General features: G+C 32.1%; 1 protein-coding gene across 1 annotated transcript; it reads left to right on the top strand.

Moving 5' to 3' along the window:
* The first annotated feature begins 7,162 nt into the window (after positions 1-7,162).
* LOC111386421 (50S ribosomal protein L21, chloroplastic) lies at positions 7,163-11,506 on the top strand. The gene is made up of 5 exons (XM_023010885.1): positions 7,163-7,515; positions 8,117-8,197; positions 10,669-10,770; positions 10,859-10,933; positions 11,258-11,506. The coding sequence occupies exons 1-5, from the start codon at positions 7,213-7,215 to the stop codon at positions 11,324-11,326; spliced, it is 630 nt and encodes a 209-aa protein (XP_022866653.1). The 5' UTR covers positions 7,163-7,212; the 3' UTR covers positions 11,327-11,506.
* Positions 11,507-23,070: the final 11,564 nt, after the last annotated feature.

Genomic DNA, 23,070 nt, shown 5'->3' with positions numbered 1-23,070 from the left:
TATTATCTAAAATAATATATTGTATGAGACTTTATCCTTCAAGAGTAAAAACGTAATTGATGTTAGATCGTATTTATTTATGTTCTTCGGGAGCAAGTAAAACCTAACTAAAATATCTGTCAATAATAACGTGATACTTCATGAGCAATAATATTCTTTTTAGAATATTAACAATGTTGTGCAACTTCAGGAGTACTAATAAATTATTGTTTAAAAGCATTTACTCTTCATGAGTACGACTTCTAGACAAATATTAATATTTACAGAGTTGTACCTCTTCAGGAGTACTTTATATTTTATTATTACTTATTAAACAGCAATAAATTAAATTTTATATTTTACTACTGTTTCTTCAACAGTAGTAAATCAATATCTTTATTTGAAATAATAAAATTTGTAATTCATGCTCTTCGAGAGCAAATAATATTTTTCTGGAATATTAAAAATGTTGTGCTATTTCAGGAGTAACAACGAATTATTATTTAAAAATACGAATTCTTTAGGAGCATATTTTCTAGTAGAATTTAAATATTTATATAGTTGTGCTTCTTCAGAAGTAATTATATTCTTTTAGAATATTAACAGTCTTGTATCACTTCAAGAGCACCAACAAATTATTTGTAATAGAGAGACATCAGAGTACTAAATTTATAAATTGTAATATGTATTTTAAAAAGTATGAATGTAATAATTAATCGAAAATAAACAAGAAACAAATAATTAAATACATCACGTGCAATTTTCTTTATGAAAAAAATCAGAATATTTTTATTTTTTTTATTATGGTACAAAAATTATGGAATCAATTACCTGTTGCACGAGTATCAATTTTTGATTTGCCTATTACATTTAGAATAATTCTTGTTGTACCCGTTAGTTGACATGGTCCCTAACCGAAGGAGGTGGAATTGTTGATTAAAATACACAAATTTATTATTGTACAAGCAAGTTGGCAACCACTAAACAATTAAAAACTATTTCTTTTGAATCCAAACAACTGGGCTGCCTTTATCTTTCCCTACCCGACCCTATACCCACGAAACAAGACGAGAAACCTTCAGCTCTTGGATATCAAACAAGGCGCGAATTGGAGGACGTCTCTTAGGCGGGAACTTGCATACCCTCTTCGAGCGAAATACGGCCCATCTTCTCCAAATTTCACTATTTGCAGTGCCAAAAAATTTCAGACAGATATTGGAAGGAGTTATTCGAAAATGGCAGACAAAGGTAATGAATATTTTCTGATTTTCAAATTTCTGTAATATCGGCTAGAATGGTGGTTTTTATTCTTGAGTTAATCACAAACTTGCATATATAGTTGTTGAATCTCATAATGTACTGTGAGGAAAACATTGTTTTGATTCAATATTGTGGAAAATTTACAGATTGTGGTAATGAATATTTTTTCATATTGTGGAAAATAAAATGTACTAGAAATGGTTCTTGTTAGGGAATGAAAAACTTGTGTTAATAGTCATTGTTTGTTGTGAAAATTAATTTTTGGTCCAATGACATTATTTTTAGAGAGAAAGTTACAGTTTGCTTAAATCATTATTGTAACTGATTTTACGTTTACGTTGCAGGGAAAGATATGTTAGAGAATTTAGATGACATTGTTTTGGTAGAATCTAAGTCTGAGAATGTCGTGAAGAAAGTGAACTTATTGGGTGATGAAATTGTAGCAACAGATGATGTGCCTTTGCGAGTGCCTGAGGTTGGAATGAAGTTCAATGATGAAAATGAATTGTTTGACTACTACAAAAAATTTGCGTACGCCGAAGGTTTTCCAGTTAGGAAAAGAAATTCCAAAAAGGACGACGATGTTGTTGTGAGATATGTCACATTGACTTGTAGTCGTGAAGGAAAAAGAAGTAGTACTACAATTGGTCCTTTGAAATCGCAACTAACCATTCAGACAGGTTGTAAGGCGAGGTTGACTGCATCCATGGACAGTCGCGGAATATGGAGAATAAACACAGTAAATTTGGAGCATAATCATAAAACAAGTCCATCCAAGTCGAGACTATATCGATGTAATCGAGAGTTGAGCGCTCATGTTAAATGGCGGCTACAAGTTAATGATATGGCAGGAATTCAATTACATAAAAGTTTCAACTCTGCAGTAGTCGAAGTAGGTGGATATGAAAATATGACGTGCATGGAAAAGGATTGTAGAAACTATGTTGAGCAAGTTTGACGTCTGAGACTTGGAGAAGGGGATGCTGCAGCAGTACAATCATACTTTTTGAAAATGCAAGCCAGTTGTGGCGGGTTTTACTTCAGTATGGATCTAGACGAAGATTCGAGGCTAAAGAATATGTTTTGGGCAGATAATAGGAGTAGGCAGGCGTATAAAGAATTTGGTGATGTCGTCACATTCGATACCACATACCTCACCAATAAGTATGACATGCCGTTTGCTCCTTTTGTTGGAATTAATTATCACGGACAATCTACACTGCTTGGATGTGGGTTGGTCTCGAATGAGGATACAGATACATTCGTCTGGCTGTTTAGGACATGGCTGCAATGTATGCATGGAAAAGCTCCCCAGGGTATAATTACTGATTAAGACAAGGCAATGCAGAATGCAATTGCAATTGTGTCCCCGATACAAAACACAGATGGTGTTTGTGGCATATATTGAAAAAGTTACTGGAGAAGTTTGGATATCACGTGGACAAGGGTTCAATATTTCATGCTATACACGGTTTGGTTTACGATTCACAATTTGTTGAAGAATTTGAAGATGAATGGAGGGTAATGATTGATACATATGATTTGCATGATAATGCATGGTTGTCGGGACTGTATGATAATAGATGCCGATGGGTTCCGTGTTATTTTAAAATCAGCTTCTGGGCAGGAATGTCCACAACTCAACACAGTGAGAGTATGAACGCGTTCTTTGATGGCTATGTGCATTCAAAGACTTCGTTAAAGCAGTTTGTCGAACAATATGAACGGGCTTTGAAGAATAAAGTTGAGAAGGAGATTCAAGTTGATTTCAAGTCTTTCTCACAAATGGTGCCATGTGCGACAAGGTATGAAATGGAGAAGCAATTTCAAGCTTATACACCATTGCAAAGTTTAGAGAAGTTCAAGAAGAGTTCACTAGGAAGCTTTATTGTGACTTGATCTCGACTTCGGAGGGAAGTTCGGGGACAACATACGAGATATGCGAGGAACAAATGAATGATGAGCAGTCGCACAGAAAAATGTTCTTCGTCTCTTTTCAGCGAGAAGATTGCCAAATTGTTTGCAGTTGCCACCTATTCGAATTTCGAGGAATAATATGCAGGCACCTAATTGCAGTATTGATTCGTAATGGCATCAAACACGTACCGAATAGGTATATACTACGGAGATGGTGGCGAGATGTAAGTAGATCCCACACAAGGGTTGCAGTTCATGACGATGGGCTGACTAGTACCCCAGGGCAGTTAATGTATGACAAACTGTGTCAGTCTTTTGCTAAGTTGGCAGACTTGGTCGCAGATGATGAAAGCAGAGCTGCAGGTATACAAAAATGGATCGAACATGAATGTGAAATGGTAACGACAACGAAGTCGAATGTTGTTAGTAATGTCATGTCTCCACAATTATTACACCGCTAGCATCACAATGTGGGCCATCACAAGAAACTATGAATAATGGAGTACGTGATCCTAAGTGTGCGAAGAGAAAGGGTGCACAGAAGAAATTTCGTAAGAAGAGCCCGTTGGAGCCTAGTTCAAACAAAGCAAAGGTTAATACACTAATATTACTAATTGCTTATGTGTTGTTTACTTAATATAAAGACCTTGTTGTGATGTCATGCAGGGGAGTTCGAGTACCTCCAAAGGAAATCGGCCGAAGGCACGACCAAGTAATGTTGGCGTTGACGCACATATCGTTCAAGTACCTCAACAATCACAACATTGCATGACTACACCGTTCACGTATTCACAACTCCTAATGGTAAGTATATGTATATTATTAGATTAATATGGACAACAAATGACTTAAATAATAATTTTTGTAGGGTGACAGTCAAAGTCTTGCATTCACACAACAAAGTTTTATACCTTTGTCCGGCAATTATGTTCACTTCCATGGTCCAGGTAAATATATAGTTAAACATTCTACCTACGAGAGTACATCATCTATTTTATTCCTTCTTTGGGTATTACTTATCGGATTGCATAGATTTTTAGGAAATGCCATACTTGTACCCACGCTTACCGGACCGAGATGAAGGAAACTCACATTTTCTGAGGAAAGAGGCACCATCTGGATAAGTTTTTCCATGCCAAGTTGTCCATGTGAATCTGTTGTAGTAAACTGGTTTTTAACATATGCTCATACAAATTTCAACATATGCAGGAAGAGAGAGAGGGTGGGGTGGGGTTATTTACTAATATATAAATTACTACGCATACAAGCTGCCCACGGTTCATGTTCATCAGAAAGCAAGCTGTATTTGTTGGTTTTTATGTCAGTTGATGAACTTGAGATCCACAAGTAGTAGTTAAAATATGTCATCATAATTTCTTCTGTGGTTGGAAACCTTGTTAATGAATTTCTTCTGTATTTCATCATAATTTCTTCAAGCCACTGGTTTTCAAAATTTTCCAATGCTCTTATTGATGATGGTTTTAAGCAATCAAAATTAGACTATTCATTGTTTACCAAAGGTTCTGGTAGCATCTTCATTGCTCCATTACCCACTAAAAATCTTACTGCACAATTAGTTTGAGCTAAAAGATCTTGGCTGGTTAAATATATCTGCAATTACTTGAGGATACCGGACTTCTAGCATGTAAACCAACTGCATTGCCTATGGATCCTAAACTGAAACTCAGTTCCTTTAAGGGAGAACTCATTGCTGATGCATCCATGTAAAAAAGACTAATTGGTCACCTTTTTTATTTCAGTTGAGAGCATTTACAAATGTAGATTGGGCTTACTCAATTATTTCATGATTTTCAGATTTTAAATAAGTAACTGCTGGAAATGACAGTAAATGACACTGAACGATTAGATCTCCTAGCAAGAAAGAAATGCAATGTTACTTTCTCAAAGAGAAAATGTTGGCTGCCACACCATTTTCTTGAGTAGTAGATAGCAATTTCACTTGAATTCATTCCACCAAAAAAGAGATTTTCCTACCAGCCTAGTAACTAGCCAATACATTGACATGTAGTCATTCATAATTCCAAACTAAGAAACATTTGATAGATACATAGAGACTTCAAACTAGTGTAGAAAATCATGCCGGCCCCTTTCCTTTCTCATCACACGGAACATTTACCTTTCCTTTGCGTATTGTAACGGTTATCTCCACGTCTTTTTCTTGAGTTAATTGGCACATCATTTCGAACATGCAAGATACGTTGTTCTCTAATTCAGTCGCCACATGATATTGAAGGAGTTGCCAACGAAACTTGATTCACCGGACATTTCACCATCTTTGACCCACTCCCAAAATCCACAATTTTTGCTACAACACTTGAACAATTTACCTTTGTTCTTAGTGTTCTTCACCACAACAAAACACTTCACATATGCATCTCTACACCACGGGCACGGGACCTTGTTTTGGCAATCCGCAAAGATGTGACCACGTCTTCTACATCCATGGCAGACTCCATCATTTTGTCCTGTCATTGTAAACTGCAATAAACACACTCAGTGACACATGAAATGTGGCTTCAGTAAACTGCAATACACACATTCAGTACACATTTGAGCGACACATTCTTGCAGTACACATTCAGGCATGTATGTCATACAATGAATCTCACTCAGGCTTCATCAAACTGCAGTACACACATTTCAGTTACACATTCTTGCAGTGATGTAATGCATTTCTTACAGTATACATTCAGGCATGTATGTGATACAATGATTTTCACTCAGTGACCCATGAAATGAATCTCAGAATCTTGCAATGCCCAGAGTCTCAGAACCCAAATTTCATTTTTCGAATGCAATTCTCATAAGTTCTTGTGATACAAAGAAACTCAGAATATAAGTCAACTTCAGCTCCTTCTTGCAGTGACCAGGCGTGTATGTGATATAAAGAATCTCATATTTTCGATTCTTATTGAAAATTCAAAAAATACACAAATTTTATCTGCCGATTTCGATATACCCATGTAAACTGCAAGTAAAGTGGCTTCGACATACCCACGTAAACTACATATCAGAAGTACCTAATTTACGTGCCGATTTCACCGGAGAAGATTATTGTTGCAGCTTCGAAGGTCGAACAAAATTATCGACATAAATCGGACAACTGTAGTTTCTTGGACTCCGGCTCCAGCGATGTTGAGTTCTACACTAGAGGAGGAGAAGGATGAAGATGGGACAGAGAGAAGAGATGGAGCTTCGATCGCCTTCGATTTGCCTTGATTCGCGTCTCTGCGTTTCGTCTGAGAATTGGGGAAATACAATGGGTTGGGCCGGGGTGTGATTTCATGCCGGGTCTTCAAATATCGTCTCATTTCGTTTCCTTTATTTTTGTCTTTTTTTTTCCACCTCACTCTGTCAACCGGTTCTGTACGAGTAGCAGAACCGTTACATTTAACCTAGCTAGAAGGTTTTGTGACGATTAAAAGCGATGTATTTTAATGTCCCGTGCTCCAAGTACTTCTCTTTTATTTTTGGGAAATCCCTCTATAAGTTGGATAACCTGAGAACAAAAATCTATCAGCGAAACCTGAATACAATAAATGCACATAACAATCAATTCATCCACTTTCAATCCCTCTTTTTTCACAATTTTCAAGATGCATGTGCGTGTATATTTATACTAGAGAGAGAAAGAGATTTGATCGAGGATTAGAGAAAAAAAAATTTTATAGGACGGGACAAGCTTCATGTAATGAGATTATCGTACTGATAAAGTGTTATAAAACTAAAAGAAAGAAAGAAAGAAAATATGGAAAGAAATAGAGAGTCAAAAGTGTGTATTATTATGAACCAATGTCATATATTTGTAAAGTCCAAAATTAGAGTTACAATTGGAATAAAATAGATATTTTAGACTAGATAAGAATTATTTATTTATTATGATAATACTATTTCATTGTTTTACAACATTTTCTTCAAAGAAAATTATGTTATTACGACGAGGGCAAATCAGTCATTTCACTTAAAATAGATAGGATAGGCTTCCCAATACATTCAAGAAAGAGGAACGCACAAAGACGCTCTCTCCCATCTACAATGGCGAGCCTTTCTCCCTGTTCTTCTCTCACTACAGCATCAATGCTATCGAGGAAGCAGAAATTTTCCGTTCCATCCTTAAAAACTAATCTTAATTTTCTCTCGCGTTCTATTTCTTCAGTGAGACTCGACTCGCCGAAACAGCCATTTTTTGTGCCCAAATTTTCACAGACGGATGCCCCTTCTTTGGCTGAACCTGAAATTGAGCCCACAACGGAAATTGAGGCCATAACGGAAGTTCAGCCTACTGTTGAAACGTCAGAAGCAGAAACCAAACGCGAAGAAGTCTTCGCAGTTGTCATGGTGAGTAGTCCTAAGAATATATGTGTATCTATTTTTTTTATGCTACATTTTGAAAGTTCAATCGTCAGGGATAATTTTTCGTGTTTGTGGTATCTGTATCTATGTTTTTATGTGTATTTGGATTGATTGAGTTGATACTATGATGGGTTCCTTCGAAAGAAATACTTTGTCTGGTGAAAAATTAAGTATTTTTGTCATGATCCATATGGGGATTTCCATTAATTTTTGCTTCTTCTTCCTTTTTTTTCCTGAGCACTTGTACTAACGGTTAAAAATGAGTAATTTTGTGGTCATATAGGTAGGCATTTGAAATTTTACCTTTTTGAGAAGTAAGGCACAAGATATGAAACTCCATGTACCATAAACAAATGTAATTTTGCCTTAAACTATTGCGTAATATAATAGACTTAATTGCCAAGATGCTATGGCTTTGCTATACACTAGTTTATATTCGTGCAGAAGAGGGTTGTACTATTGTTGAGTTGTTGATATAATGATGAAGTTATTACCAAATTTTTTAAGCCTAAAACATAATTTTGAGACATTCATATTGAGTTATAAAGTTGACTTGTGTCTTGTTTCTTGTATTTTATTCTTACAGGTTGGATCTCGGCAATATATTGTTTTTCCAGGACGTTTTATCTATACACAGAGGCTTAAAGGGGCGAACGTGAATGACAAAGTAAGCCTAAGTGATGAAAAATTAAAGAATTTGAATCTAATTTGTTCCTTGTCTTACCTATGCCTACCCTCTGTATATGTGATTATTCTGGTTTCTTCATTTACATGTGTCCTACTGGTGTTTCAAGTGAGTTTTTATTTAATGTTTGGGCAGTATTCATCTGGCTGAAGTAGCAATCTTAGGCCATAGTTATGTTTTGTTCTATTTTGCTCTCTAATCTCCTTCTTTAATTTTTGGGAGGTCATTTTTATTTTTAGAATTTAACTAGCATCATAAGAATTTTAAAGGATTCAAGTTAACTACCTTATCATCAAAATTTCCAATAATCCAGGAATTTTAGATCAAAATGAAGGAGGTTTATGATTAAAGTTAGACAATTGATTATATATGTGGAGATTTGTCGACGAGTCAAAACATCATTTTTAGTACCACAATTGGCTGATTATTGTCCAAGTTGGGAACAACTAAAGTCAGATTTGAATTGAAGCAAAGCCAGATCTTCCGTTTTGGATGGGAACTGGGAAAGGAAGAGAGGAACAATTATCGGAATTCTAATGCTGATTCATTCTTGTTATTGATACACGGTAATAATGGCTAAATAAGCAAATAATCAAACAATGAAATACCCCTTATGGTATTTTCTCTCTTTCTTTCTCTATGCTAAACACCACTGCCTCCATTGAAACCAACCACAGCCAATGATGAGTTCGGTCCTCATTTGATAACCTCGTCAATTCATGACTGTGTTGCTCAACATGCTTCCAACTGGATTGTGGGATGGCTACTATGGTAGTGGAACGATAGAGATGTTGCTGGTGATTGAGGTGATTATTGATGTTGAAATGGCAATAAACTCTGGTGATAAATTAGAAGAACATGTTTGGTGGGGATGATTAAATAGCTTTGGATTATTAAAGAAGGAAAAGAAGTGAAAGTATGTTCAGTACGGTGTACAGACATGGGACATGCACGTAGTGATGCAGATGTATCATGGATGATGATATTAAGAACTTTATAGTTGGACCGGGGAGTTTGCCTGCTGATATGGTTGAGGCAGTGATGATGATGGACTGCAAAGGTGGAGATTGGCGGCAGAGCTGATGAGATGCTGGTGGAAGATTGAATAGAATTGGTGAAAGGTTTTGGGAGTTAGATGCGTCAGAAATTTTGGTGTTTTATCTGGGCTAATTCTGCATGGGGAGGAATGAAAAATTAGGTCTTGGAAGAAATTAGATAGGACTTGGAATATATGGAAATGGAAACTATGTGTCCCTCCAAACCAAAAGCCACTGAAAAGTGATCACTGTACCTTGTTTCTAATGAACTGAAATGGAGATGATTTACAAAAATCTCATGTCTGTTCCCTCAGGTATTTGATATTCTGGATTTAGATTTAATATTATTATGTTTATTGGTGGGTTAATTAACAACCTCATTCCATATCATTTTCCACTCTGACCCTGGAAATACTTGTAGTTAACCCAAATTCAAGATATCTACTTAAACCCCTAGAGAATGAGTTACTGGAAATCAGTAAAAGCCTAGTGAACTAGAAAATTTGAGTGGTTGTTCTGAATTTTGGTTTCCTGTTGATTTGAAATAGCAAATTTAGCTATCTCTCTTTTTTTTTATAGCTTCCATTCCCACCCTCCGACCATCCCATTCTTTACGAGACAAATACGTTGAAACACTCCCTTTACTCTATCAATAAAGTACTCATTAAAATCCTAAAAGTTTTTATTTATTACTTTATTATAAATGCTAATAAAAATAATAATCAAATTAAAAAATATATAATAAAAGGATATAATAGGAATTAGAATTTGTTGTAGTATAAAATGAAGGACAAAATGGGAAATAGTTAAAACTGTATATATTATATCAAATGAACAGTGTTGCATCAATTAAAAAATTCATGAAAATCTGTCAATATAACAAATCACTATGGACAGATGGTACGAGCTCTCCAAACTTGAAGTCTTTAACAATGAACAACTAGTTTAGGTATTGACGAGTCACGACAAGAAGTTCTGTAATCTAAAAATTCTTACATTAGCATACCACATTTTGCACTAGTAAGTGAAGTTGCAACAACCCCATTTTGCTGATCGAGAAATTTATCTACCAGGTAACATTGTTAGAGTGCTGATGGCAGACGAGCAACTTCAAAAGATTGCAAATCTCCAGTTTTTTCTTCTACATGTTACATGCATCACACTGATAATGACAAATATACTATGCCTTTTTTTGAAGGGTGTAAATATTCCACTTAGATATTACTATCAGCTTTTGCAAGATAACAGAATGTGAGGCCTTTACCGAATAGTCTTTTCCCAAGAAATGGTGAAATATTAGGGTATATCGCCACCACTCTGCATTTTGTACAATATTGCATGTATGATGATATTGATTTGCTAGAAATTGAACAAAATATGACTGAGATAGATACGTCAATGTGTTTTTGTGGGCAGATTACCTTGAATAAGGTATTACTGGTAGGAACAAAAACAAGCACTTACATCGGGAAACCAATTGTGCCCAATGCGACAGTCCATGCAATTGTTGAAGAACAGGTTCGATACAGTTCTGGTGGAGTGTTTCTTTATTTAATATTCCTTTTTTGTGCTCTCCTGCTTTAATTTGGCAACTATTTTCTTGTAGACCTTGGATAAAAAGGTCATCGTCTTCAAGTATAAGAAGAAAAAGAACTACCGAAGAAACATTGGTCACAGACAGGTAATTTCCTATATCCGTATAATTGAATCTTACTCAAGACAGTAAGGTTGAAGTTGATATACCGAATGTACATTTAACTGAAATTATTAGGCAATATATGTGCTTCTGAAAGTGGATGTTTCATATAATATGTATTATTTACGTAAATAAAAATGATTTGTTGGTTTCTTTGAGCACCATGCCTAGTAATTGGAGAATTTATGATAATATAAATTTTTAGAAGTTACACAAACATATTTGTGGTTTTAGTTTATCCTTTGTTTTTGATTTGTAAACCATTGTCAATGTCTTAAGTAACATGTTTTATGTTTCGACTTAATACAGCCCATTACACGGATAAGAATAACAAGCGTCACGGGCTACCAAGATTCACCAGCTGTCACCCTTCCATAGCGAATTCTAGCAGCAGATTTCTGAGTTTTAGGCTTGACAGATTGTTTTATCGTTCAATTATCTATTTTGGAAAGTTAAATGTTGTATATACGTTGGAAGCCTTTTGGCAAAAATTGAATCTTGAAATCGTACTGTATCCGTGTTTTATGTCCGTTACCATGTGTCTGTGCTTAATAGTCCTCTGACTTGGCCTGTCTTGTTGCAAGTACAAGGTATAAAGAAGGGGGTTAGGTAAGGGCAGAAGCCAACACTCGGCGAGCCATGACGGCAGCCCATGTTGGCTTCGCCGGATTGTGACTTTTTTCCGCATATGTTGGGTGGCTTCTCGACGTGCACCTGGATCACGATAGCTTGCTTGAATTCCTAGATCCGTTGTGAGGCCATATCACTCTTCTTCTTTATTTTTTCATTTATTTTATATTATCTTATTATTTTTACATGGGATGCTTAGATTAATGTGTTTGAGATGAGTCATACTTTCAACTGAATGTGTCATCTCTAGTTGAAAATAATTTTTTTGAAATATGAAAATTAATTGATGTCATCGCCTAGAAATAATTGCTTTGAAAATTAATTACTATCACCTCTAGTTGAAAATATGACTCATCATTCGAATGTGTTTTTGTGAGAGAGAGAGATTCCTAATTATTTTAAACTGGATATGATTGGGTTTCATTTCTTTCTGCTTAGGTATTTTAAATTCTTGCTTCAGATTTCCATTTTTCTACTCATTCGTGTCGTTACTTTTGCATGAATTATAATCTACAAAGAAGGCCACAACGAATTACTCTTTCATCTATTTTATTTTATCATATTGATATAGAATTAAATAGCATAGGCTGCAGATTACGTGCCCTTCTAGTATCATTTTCCATGCACAACTTGGTAATCTCCTGTATTTAACCCTTATTCAAAGTCTCCTTTAATTGGGAATTCGGGTGGCAATTCGGGGTGAGAAAAAGTTGTAGTAACAAAAGGTTGAAATGCTAATTAAATTCAAGTAAAAAAGAGTCTTGCTAATTAAATTCTTGTAGGAAAAAGTCTTGTGCTAATTAAATTGTAGTTAGTAAAAAATTCTTATGCTTAATTAAATTCGTAACAAAAAGTCTTATTTTATTTATTACAAATTTTTCTACGTAGAAAGTGTGCAACTTTGGGATTATTACTATTTTTATCTTTATTTTGTCTTATAATTTTTATATCTTTTTGCATTTTCGTACAATTTTTGGGATTTTTTATAAAGAAGCTTTCATACTGAGAGATAGAAAACTCAGTGATTTGCTTCTTGATCTGTAAAGAGGAGTCATCTTAATTTCTATCTAGTGTGGATAATATATGACTTTATATAACAATCATTCTATCAATTTTTTAATTTTCTAAACAAATATCAATAAATTTTTTAAAACTTTCTATTGAGCAACAAATCGAAGTAGACGTATAATTGTCTAATGACATAAAATATTAGAACTAAAGATCAATATGTTTGTAATGACCTTAGATTACTTTAGCGTTCAACAAATTAATTTCTTCAATTTTTATTTTTTTTAAACTCTCTTAACTTTTTTCTTGACTTTCTAAGAAAGGTTTAAGACTATGCCCTTGTTTGAGCCCCATTTTTCAATCAAAATACATTCTTCAATAGTGATTTGACATCATTTCAACCCCACATTATTCAATAAAATAATATTATACGCTAATAAAAAAAATTTCTTTATTTTTTAACTACACATTTTCCATCGATACACTATTCAAAAATTCATTTTCTTCACAAAAATGGAGCTCAAACAAGGGCTATAATTAAAAAGATTTTCATTATATTTAAAGAGGCTTAAACAAACTCCCAAAATCGAGATACAAAACAGCCAGTTTAACTCAAAGGATTATTTTACCCTTTTAATCATGAAATCCAAAATAAAGAGGTTAAAAGCGTTATAATGTAGAAAAGATAAAAAAAAAAAATTTCTAAATAAATTAATTGCTTACTTAGCATATTTCTCTGTTAGGCCTTGCCCGAAAAATAAATAAAGTAGAAGAAAATTATAAACAATAGAAAATATGAAAAGAACTTACTTGAATTCCAAAGTCCTAGAATTTACAAGGATTGTGGAGAGATTTTTAAGTAAAGTGGGAGAGGGTGCTTTTTGTTTTTCTCGATGTGTTTTTCTTTGTGAGTAGTTTGAGAATTTATAAACCCTGGTATATCACGTCTACTATTTTAATATTGTATCATTTTACAAATGTGCAATCTATTATTAAAGAGAAAGTAATAAATACTGTACAACTTTACAGATGCGTGGTTTTAAAACGATTGTATGAAATTATAGACAACTATTTTCCTCATTCTGACAATCTTACCTTCGAGCTTCCTCCTCTTGTTGACTTTGCTTGATATTTGAGTATTATTTTTTCTTTACGCCTTTTCATCTTTCTATCGTTGCTTTGTCTTTTCTTTGTTCTCAATTATTGCATCTATCCGTCCATCATTTCAATGTAAACTTCTTCTAGCTCTAAATCCATTTCATTGTCTTTTTCGTCTAGTATGTATTTTTCTGCTTCTTCTTCTTCTATCTAATTGGATTTCTGTAAATTCTCCATTGATTTCTTGAAACGCTATCAGATATAAATTCTTTTGCTCAATATTTGGTATTAGATTTTTTTTTTTATTCTTTTAGCAAGGTGTTCTTGGCATAAAATAATTCCATTATCCCACTGTGCTACTAGTTTGAAATAAGTACTTTGGACTTCCATCATTGCTGCGATTTCTTAGACCCCTCTTTCATAATCAATCTGTCTAATTTTTATTTTAGTATATCTTTGAAGAGGGCCTGAATCTTTTGGCTCCTTCATATATTAAATTATGATGATAGGCTGGATCTACAATGCCATTATTTACAAGAGGGGGTCTAGAAATAAACTGAATCATCAATGGATAGTCTTTCAATTGATCAATAATCTGTTTAAACTTTGGTAGAAAAAATCTAAAAGATTTGTTTAATATATATACAGTATCTATCATACCAAACTGTAAAACTGGGTAAAAAAATGTCTTCTTCCTTAAAAATTGTATAATCAAAGGAAATTATGGGATAATTGTGTTTTAGAAATGCTAAATTTTTGGTTGATTCGTATTTGGAACCATGTTTAAGGAAATATCTGTTCTCATTGTGATAGTAACTTAAAATTTGAGCAAAATCTATAATTTCTTGTACAACTATATTCTTCATAGAACTTCGAACAATATTGGCGCAATTACCAAATTTTTGTTGTAATTCATATAAAGTATTTTCTTGCACTGCAGCTGTAAAATCGGTTAGTTCAATTAGTCTTTCTATTTTATAAGAATAATTTCTACTTGTAGAAATAATGTCTAGAGAAATAAGTCTTTCAAGAGTATCTTTAGAACTAAATCTTTTTAAACTATTTTGTAACTGAAGGATTTCATTTTAATATTTACTAATAGTTCGTTGGGATGAAGAAATTTCATCTTCAAGAATTTGTAGTTTTTCTTTTAATGAATGCTTTCTAAGAATTAAATTTCTGACAATTTTGATCATCGATTCATAACTATCACAAAGTTGTATTGATGAAGATGATGCTTGAGAAGTAGTGATTTGCATAGTCTGTCTAACTCTTTCAGATATACAAAAGTTAAATCCTATCATTTATCTACAAAAATTTAAAGTTTTTTCGAGTATATAAAATCCTTTAAAAAAGGGGTTAGGAAATCATTCTACTTGTACGGCCAATAATTATATATACCAGGATTTCTACCTTTAATTACTACAAAAGAAACTAAAATTTCTACTTTCTATTTGATTATGAATCTGTCTAAAATGGTTAGCTAAGACATTAATACTGTTTAATTTTAATTTAGAGTCACGTGTCATTCAAAGATTATTCAGTAAACAACGCTCCATTTCTAGTAGTATTTCTAAATTATTTCATCTGAATCGAAGATTAGATCCTTCAAGGGACACTTTTAAAGTGGCATTTCCAAAGTTCATCATTCTTTGATCCATTTGCATCATGAAGATAATGAGTTAGAAAATTAATAATATGCCTACTTAAATTATCTGTTAAAATATTATTTTTTTTCCATCTGTATGTTCTATATTAATTTTATAACTACTTAATATCTCATGTAATTCTAACCATATTTTATGTCTTATTTTATCAAAATTTTATATTTTTGATAAATTTTACAATAGCTTCACAATCTTTTCTTATTGTAAACTCGGTATCTAGGAATAATTTAAAGCTTTCTATGTTCTGCTAGCATATTTGCAAATTTTTTCTTCCATTTTATCACTATATTTATTTGGTTTTGAATATAAAATTTCTTCCCATCCTAATTCACATTCATCTGTTTCTGTTATTTTATATTCACTGTCTGATTGTGGAAAATTTTTAACTTCTTCTATTACTCTTTTAACAAGTTCTATATCTGATTGATTAAAATATTTTTGTCCTTTATTAGATAATTTACTATACAATGGTCCTACTTCCCTTCCTAAATCTTATATAAAATGTCTAACATAATTTAATATTCCTAGAAAGGCTTGTAATTTCTTAGTTTCTTCAATTTTATCTCGAAATTGTAAAATTGTTTGTTCTACGTATAGTTGTAGTTGAATTTTTCATTATCCTAAAATTATTCCTAAAAATTCAATTTTTTGATTATTTATTTTCGTTTTCTTTTTACTTATAATTAAATCATTTTTTATAAACTTATTTAGCCCTTGTTGAGTCCTATTCTTTTGAAAAAAAAATGTATGTTCAACAGTGTTTTGACATAATTTTAACACGCATTTCTCAATAAAATAATATTACACGTAACTCCAAAATTTTTCATTACTAACCACACGTTTTTCATCAATAAACTATTCAAAAATTCATTATTTCTCCCAAAATGGGGCTCAAACAAGGCCTTAAAAATTATATCTAGATGTTTCATATGTTCTTTATAGTCTTTACTATTTATTAAAATATCATATATATATACACACAAACAAATGAAAGAGAATTAAATATAATAACCATCTTTCTTTGTAAAATAGAGGGTGCATTTTTAATCCAAAGGGCATAACTAACTATTCAAAGTGTTCTAATGGGGTAGAAAAGGCTATCCAAGGAATTGAATCTTTTACCAATTTTATTTGCCAAAATCCAAATTTATAATTAAATTTAGAAAATATATTATTATTTTGTATTTTATTTATTAACATATCTTTATCCGACATCTTTTATCCATCTTCTACAGTATTATTTTTTAATCTTCTATATATAGCAAATCTTGTTTTTCTTTTTTTATTTCAGTATGATTTTTAACCATAAAGGCTACTAATTTGTGTTGAATACTAGATAATCTTATTACTTTTAAATTTAATAATTCTTTAATCTATATATTAAAATCTTCTACATCTTGATTTGTATGTTTTATTTTTGTTCTTCTAATTTTTATATTTTCATTTATAATTTATAATTTACCTTCTATTTTATTTTTATTCCAATGTTTTTTAGGGTCTTTCCTATTATTTGAATTCTTTCAGTTAATTCTAAAATCTTGTCTATACTATCTATATTAGAGGATGTCTTATTAAAAATTATTTATTCTTTATTTCTTGGTATGAAATCAGTTTCTAAAGATAAGTTATTTAAAAAATCTAAAGTATCTAATTTTTTTTTTTTTCAAATTCTGGGTCTAAAGGGCGACCACGCATCTCTGATGTTTAATAGAAGTGTCTTTTTTCAAAAATTATGACTTTCGGAGTAATTGTTAAGCTTCCATTTCTGCTTAAGAAGAATTTTATACCTATAACTAGGGTTGTCAATAGATCGAATATGGAGTGGATTTGTCCAAATCCGATCCCTCCAAATCCGTTAAGAAAAATTATCCGATCCGATCCGATAATCCAACGGATATTTGATTGTTAAATTCATATCCGATTTGCTATGTTATCGGATATCCGATCCGATAATCCGATCTGAAATTTTTTCCACCAATTTTTTCCAAAAAAAATATATTTTAACTATCTTGATGGGCTCACCTAATATACTAGAAGGTCCAAATCAATTTTTTTTTATCCAAGTGATGCTCCTTTAGTTTTTTTTAAAGAAGATTTCTTTTGTAATGTTTTAATAATCTTCCTATGTGGAATACTACATTTTTAAAGGGTAATTCTCTTCTAATGTTTTAGTGGTCTTTTAATGTGGGATACTACTCAATTGTCAATTCTAAGTGTTTACTAGTTTATTTTATTATTTTCACTAAAAATCACGGCCTTAACAAAATTAAAATTTAAAAAAATATCAATTTTAACAAAGTAAATTATTTTTGGACATATTAATTATTAGTTTTTGATGTTATAAAACAAATTACTATAGTTATTTTTATCTTATTTTAATTAATAAAAAATTAAACCTCTTTGAATATTTCAAGTAAAAATATTATACTATTATCTAATATTATTTATTATTTGAAAATTATGCGTAACGCATAATATAAGTTTCAAAATGGAAAAAATTATGATATAATATATAAAATATATAATATTATTATAATAAATCAGATTAGATCGACATATATCCATATTTGCTCAATTTAGTTAACGGATTATCGAATTCGGATCTTAATCGGATTATCGGATTGAAACCTTAAATCCGTCTCCCGTTAATTTTATCGGATTCGGATCAAAATTCAATCCATTGACAGCCCTACCTATAACAAATTCATCTTTTATTAATGAGCTAACTAATGTAGTCGTTAAACTATATTGTCTTTCTTGAAATTTAATCTTACAGTCGCCAAAAAAATTTTCTTCGAATCCCATTTTACTACAATCCATTTGACTTCCTCTTATTTCATATTCTAATTTTTGTCCACTATCTTCTAGGATTAAATCTTTTGTAATTATATTAAATGTGCAACCTATGTTTATTAAGGCTATCAAATTTAGTTTTATCATCTTATTTATTTGTATTTTTATGGGTCTCTTGAGGCTTTTTGTTGTTTTTACTCTAAATATTTAACAAATTTTTCTTCCTAATTTTCTGATTCTAAATAGTTATTTTCCATGTAATTTTCTATATGTTGTTTTCCTTTTGTTTCTAGATTTCTAATCCTATATTGCGTTTCTTCTAATGTTTCATATATTTTATCTATTCCATTATTTTCTAAATTTTCACTATAGTCTTTATTTTTTTTTATTATTTATTTTTTCTTTGATTCCGAAACAATTATTGCATTGAAGATTTCTATTTTTATGATCTGGGTATATTTTGTTTATTTTACATTTATCCATCATTGATCTTTGTCCCCTAATCTAATCATGGATACATTCTTGTTCTATATTCATTATTTTTGTATCTAAAATTGAAAATTTTAGTTCTTCTAAGCTATTATAATTGTTTTCAGAATTACTCGTTATTTCTAAATTATCTAACACTTCATCTGTATAAATACTATATACTGAGCTACAAGATTTGTTATCGGATAATTTTATAACGTTACACTATATTTCTTCTGTTATAATAGATTTAGCTATATTTTCTTTATTTTTATTTTTATTTGGGCATTTGTTATCAAAACGTCTAAGGTCTCCACAAATAATACGTTTAAAGTCTTTTTTAGTTTTTGGTCTTCTAACATATCTATTGTAATTAGGTCTTTAATTTTTATAATATATCCAACTTGGTCTAATGTTATACTTCTTTTAATATTGCCTTTTATATTTATGTTTTTTTTTAAAAATCTTTTTATACAAATTTTTTCTTCTTGTACAATCATATGTCCGTGGTGTATATAAATCTGTGCAAAAAGAATAATTTAATTTTTTTATTTGCTTTCTAGCTACTTCTTCTATACTATATTCTCTTATTTTATCAGTTACGAATTTTATAGTGGCACTAGTAGTTATTTCTCTTGTTGGATTTGATTCTACATCTTTTCTAATCCTATCATTCCACATTGGTGGTATCTTTTCATATAATTTTTCAAGTATAGGATAATCTAATGTTAATCCTATTGCGCTTGCTAATCTTTCAAAGTCTAACAAAAATAGTTTTATATATTTCATATTACTAATACTTAATTTTTCTAAGTCTTCTAAGGCTTTATTTTGTTCATAGGTATTATTCCGAATTGTTATCAGAGCTATTTGTTAGTCTAAAAGATAATTAGTTTATGGAAAGAGTAAATTACTTAAATTTAGAAATCTTAGGAAATTTTAAAAGAAAAGATAGTTTAGATACAACTTCTTTCATTTGTAATTTTGATAAAAATTTTAAGCATCTTTTACACTTTGAAGATAAACAGCTAAATAGTATTGTAGATTTAGTATTGTAGATTTACTCATAATTCTAGGAGAAAATTTAGAAAGAAACAATTTTAATAAAAGGTTAGAAACTTTATTAGAAACTATAAATAAAAATATAAAGACTCTAGATAGTAATTTAGAATATATTAAAAATCAAAATACAGAAATACCATATTTTCTTCATTAAAAAACCCAAGATTTGGACAAAAAAATCTTTGTTAACACTACATCTTTAACGCAATCATTGATTCTTCCTAGAGCTCACAATTGCCACGAGCAAACATATTAATGACGCGAATGCGTGTAGAATTTTTCGAAGATTCCAATTCAAAACCAACTCTTCCACTCGATGTGCTGCTTGCAAGTATATAAGAAGAAGATGCCCTTCAGATTGCATTTTCTCCCTTTATTTTCCTTCCAATAACCCTCTAAGATTTGCTTATATTCATAAAATCTTTGGTGCTGCCAATATTGGAAAGATAATACAGGTGACATAATTGTTTACATACATATAAATGTATGTATTCTTTGGTCGAACTTCGTTAAATTTATGTTTTCTATTTGGCTAATGTGTCGAAACAGGCTATGCCAGTGTATCGTCGGGCCGATGCAGAATTAAAGATCCCTCCTATGGATGTGCGGGGATCATAAATATACTATGTGCAGAAATTGCCTTCCTCAGTACTCATGCGGAAAGTGATCAAACCAACTGCAAATTGGACCAAATTTGGATCCCAATTTTTTATCTGAGCAAAAATGTGTGTCCAATTCATTTGATGATTCTTCAACGTGGTTCCATTAGAAATGTTTTGTGTTCTTGTTACGAAAAATTGGGTAGCAGTCCATTATTTTAGGATGAAGCTACACAAACAGAGGCCTGTGACAGGGATGATGAGGTGTTTATGCGTGTGACTTTTTGTTTTCTTAAAAATTGAAATTTAAATATCACCACATTCAATGTTTTCTTTTTAAAATTTCCTACATGTATTATGGTAAAATACTCTATAAATTAATGAATATTAATTTATCGATAAACTAATAAATTATTCAATTATTGATAAATTAATAACCCTTTTAAAATAATAATAATTTTTCTCGACCCCAACATTATTATTTTATATAAAATTTACTATATGTATACGTAGGAATAAACATGTATTTGTATCTAAAGTTTAAATACAAATAGCAATATAAAACAGATTGCAATTTAGGCAATAAGCTTATTTAAAAGAAAATCTGTCTTTTTCCAATGATAAAAAACTGAATATAAATTTAATTTATTTATAAGTTTACACAAGATTAACCGGATAGAAAAGACTAGATGATGAAAGAATAGATTCAAAGTAATTTGAAATGTTGCCATGGTCTAAAAAGAATAATGCTAAATGAATAGGACCTACCCTGTTCGTGATGGAAAAAACTTAGGCAAGGCGATTGTACCGCCACGACGGAAAAAACTTAGGTAGGGCGGTCGCACCGTCACACTTAGGTAGGGCGGTCGCACCAGGTGACAGTGCGACGGCCCTATCAATGTGCGTCACCTCGACGGGTGGGCTACCACACACCCCCAAGTGGTGTGGGCCATCCACATAGGTGGCGCGTCGCACCCAAGTTTCTCTTGTTCGTGACAGGGCCAATAGGCCCTCATGATAGGTGGGGAGAGGGGGAGGCCCCTTGTCATTATCGGGGCCCACGTAATGTAGTAGGTCTCTGGTCCTTTCGTAAGTATCAATCAGTCCTTAGGTGGACACGCATATGATAGTCTCTAATGAGTGGGTTTTATGATTTGATTTTTTAGCGTTTGCTGCACAAACATTACATCATTTAATCATTCTAGATCTTTGTATGAAAGATCTCCTATTTAATATCAACAAGGCTATGTAATATTGTTCCAGCAGCATTTTTCCACATCTTACCACTTTGGCGTATATCCTTTCAAGGCTTATCACTTTGGGGTCTTGGTCTAACCACGAATGTAAAAGTGGACTATTTCACCTTGGCACTTTTATGGAACGTGGTGATGTGGAGTGCGAACATTGTTTACTTGCTTAGTTGGTTGCCATGTTTGTAACGATCTAAAGCCTCTTTATAAGAGGCGTAATACTGATCCCCCAAGTCCATGTAAAAATATTTATATATGCGTGGACTTACAATGTAGGGATGTGATGCTTTGGCTCAAAATATTTTACTTTCTATCATGCATTTAGAAATTTTCGACTACAAATACAATATAGTCCCCCAAATTCATGTCTGGAAATTTGTATAATGTGTAGACTTTCAATGTAGGGATGTGATGCCTTGGCTTAGAATATTATATCGTGAATGAGATAGAAACTTTGAGAAAAGTTGTGAAAGTAGAGGTGAGATCCTTGTTTGAGGACGAGGTTCAGAATGGTAGCAACTTTGAGAAAACTTGTGAAGGCAGAGATAAGGTCCTTGCTTGAGGATGAAGCTCTGAATGATGACAACTTTGGGAGAAGTTGTGAAGGTAGAGGCGCTTGGTTGAGGGACAAGCTGACGTGATATTGTTCTAGCAGCGCTATTCCACCTCTTACCACTTCGGTGCACATCCTTCTGAGGCGTATCACTTTAGGGCCTCGGTCTAACCACGAATGTACAAGTGGACTATTTCACCCTGACACTTTGATAGTGGGGGTGACGTGGAGCACGGACCTTCTTGACTTGTTTAATTGGCTACCACATTAGTAACGATCTAGCATATTAAACTTAAGTAGAGTAACTTGACATTGCAATGGAGTACCACGTACAATTACTATTCCCAAATCTGAATCCCATGAGAAATTGTCAAGAAAGTTAACTTTTACAAAAAATCTGGACAGATTTTCAGATTTTTTGGGCGATTTTTCGATCAAATCCATCGGAGTTAAAATGCGATTTTGAGTGTTAATTCAAGCGGAGGGCTTCCAATGGTATCAAAATTCGACGGTATCGGTGGTTGGAAGTGACTGAAAAGTTGTTCCAAAAGTACCTCAAAAAACTGAAAAATTATTTTTAAACTTCAGTGACAGTTGCTGCAAGTTTTTAAATTTTAGTGATCATTTCTGAAAGTTTTTAAACTCGGTTACCTTTTCTAAAAGCTTCTCGAAACTTAAGTGACCGTTACTGAAAATTTTAAACTTTAGTACCGTTTTGTAATTTTCGCGTAAGTTCAGTGACCATTTGTGAAATTAACCCTAAAAAAATTACTTCAAAGTTGATGCTATAATTACTTTAAATACTCGTAAATACAGCAATGAACCAAGCAAAGTACCTAATATAGATAAATTTATAAAAATGATTCCAAATTAATTACACATAAAACTTTGCCCTAATTTGGTTTAAATAAAATCAGATTTTTAGTAAAGCTTGATAAAGTTGATGAAATATATGATTAAAAAATTGTTGATCATATGAAATGTCTGGAAAAAA

The sequence above is a fragment of the Olea europaea genome, unplaced genomic scaffold, assembly GCF_002742605.1.
Source record: "Olea europaea var. sylvestris unplaced genomic scaffold, O_europaea_v1 scaffold355, whole genome shotgun sequence".
In the NCBI taxonomy this organism is placed as follows: Eukaryota; Viridiplantae; Streptophyta; class Magnoliopsida; order Lamiales; family Oleaceae; genus Olea; species Olea europaea.
Note: the sequence above shows the minus strand (reverse complement) of the source record. Positions and strands in the feature narration are given on the sequence as shown.

Bases quoted from the DNA above. Each gene is read 5' to 3' on its own strand.
- LOC111386421 (XM_023010885.1), top strand. From the start codon at position 7,213: ATGGCGAGCCTTTCTCCCTGTTCTTCTCTCACTACAGCATCAATGCTA. The intron at 8,198-10,668 runs GTAAGCCTAAGT...TTTTGTGGGCAG, and splicing joins GGGCGAACGTGAATGACAAA to ATTACCTTGAATAAGGTATT. The intron at 10,771-10,858 runs GTTCGATACAGT...ATTTTCTTGTAG, and splicing joins ATGCAATTGTTGAAGAACAG to ACCTTGGATAAAAAGGTCAT.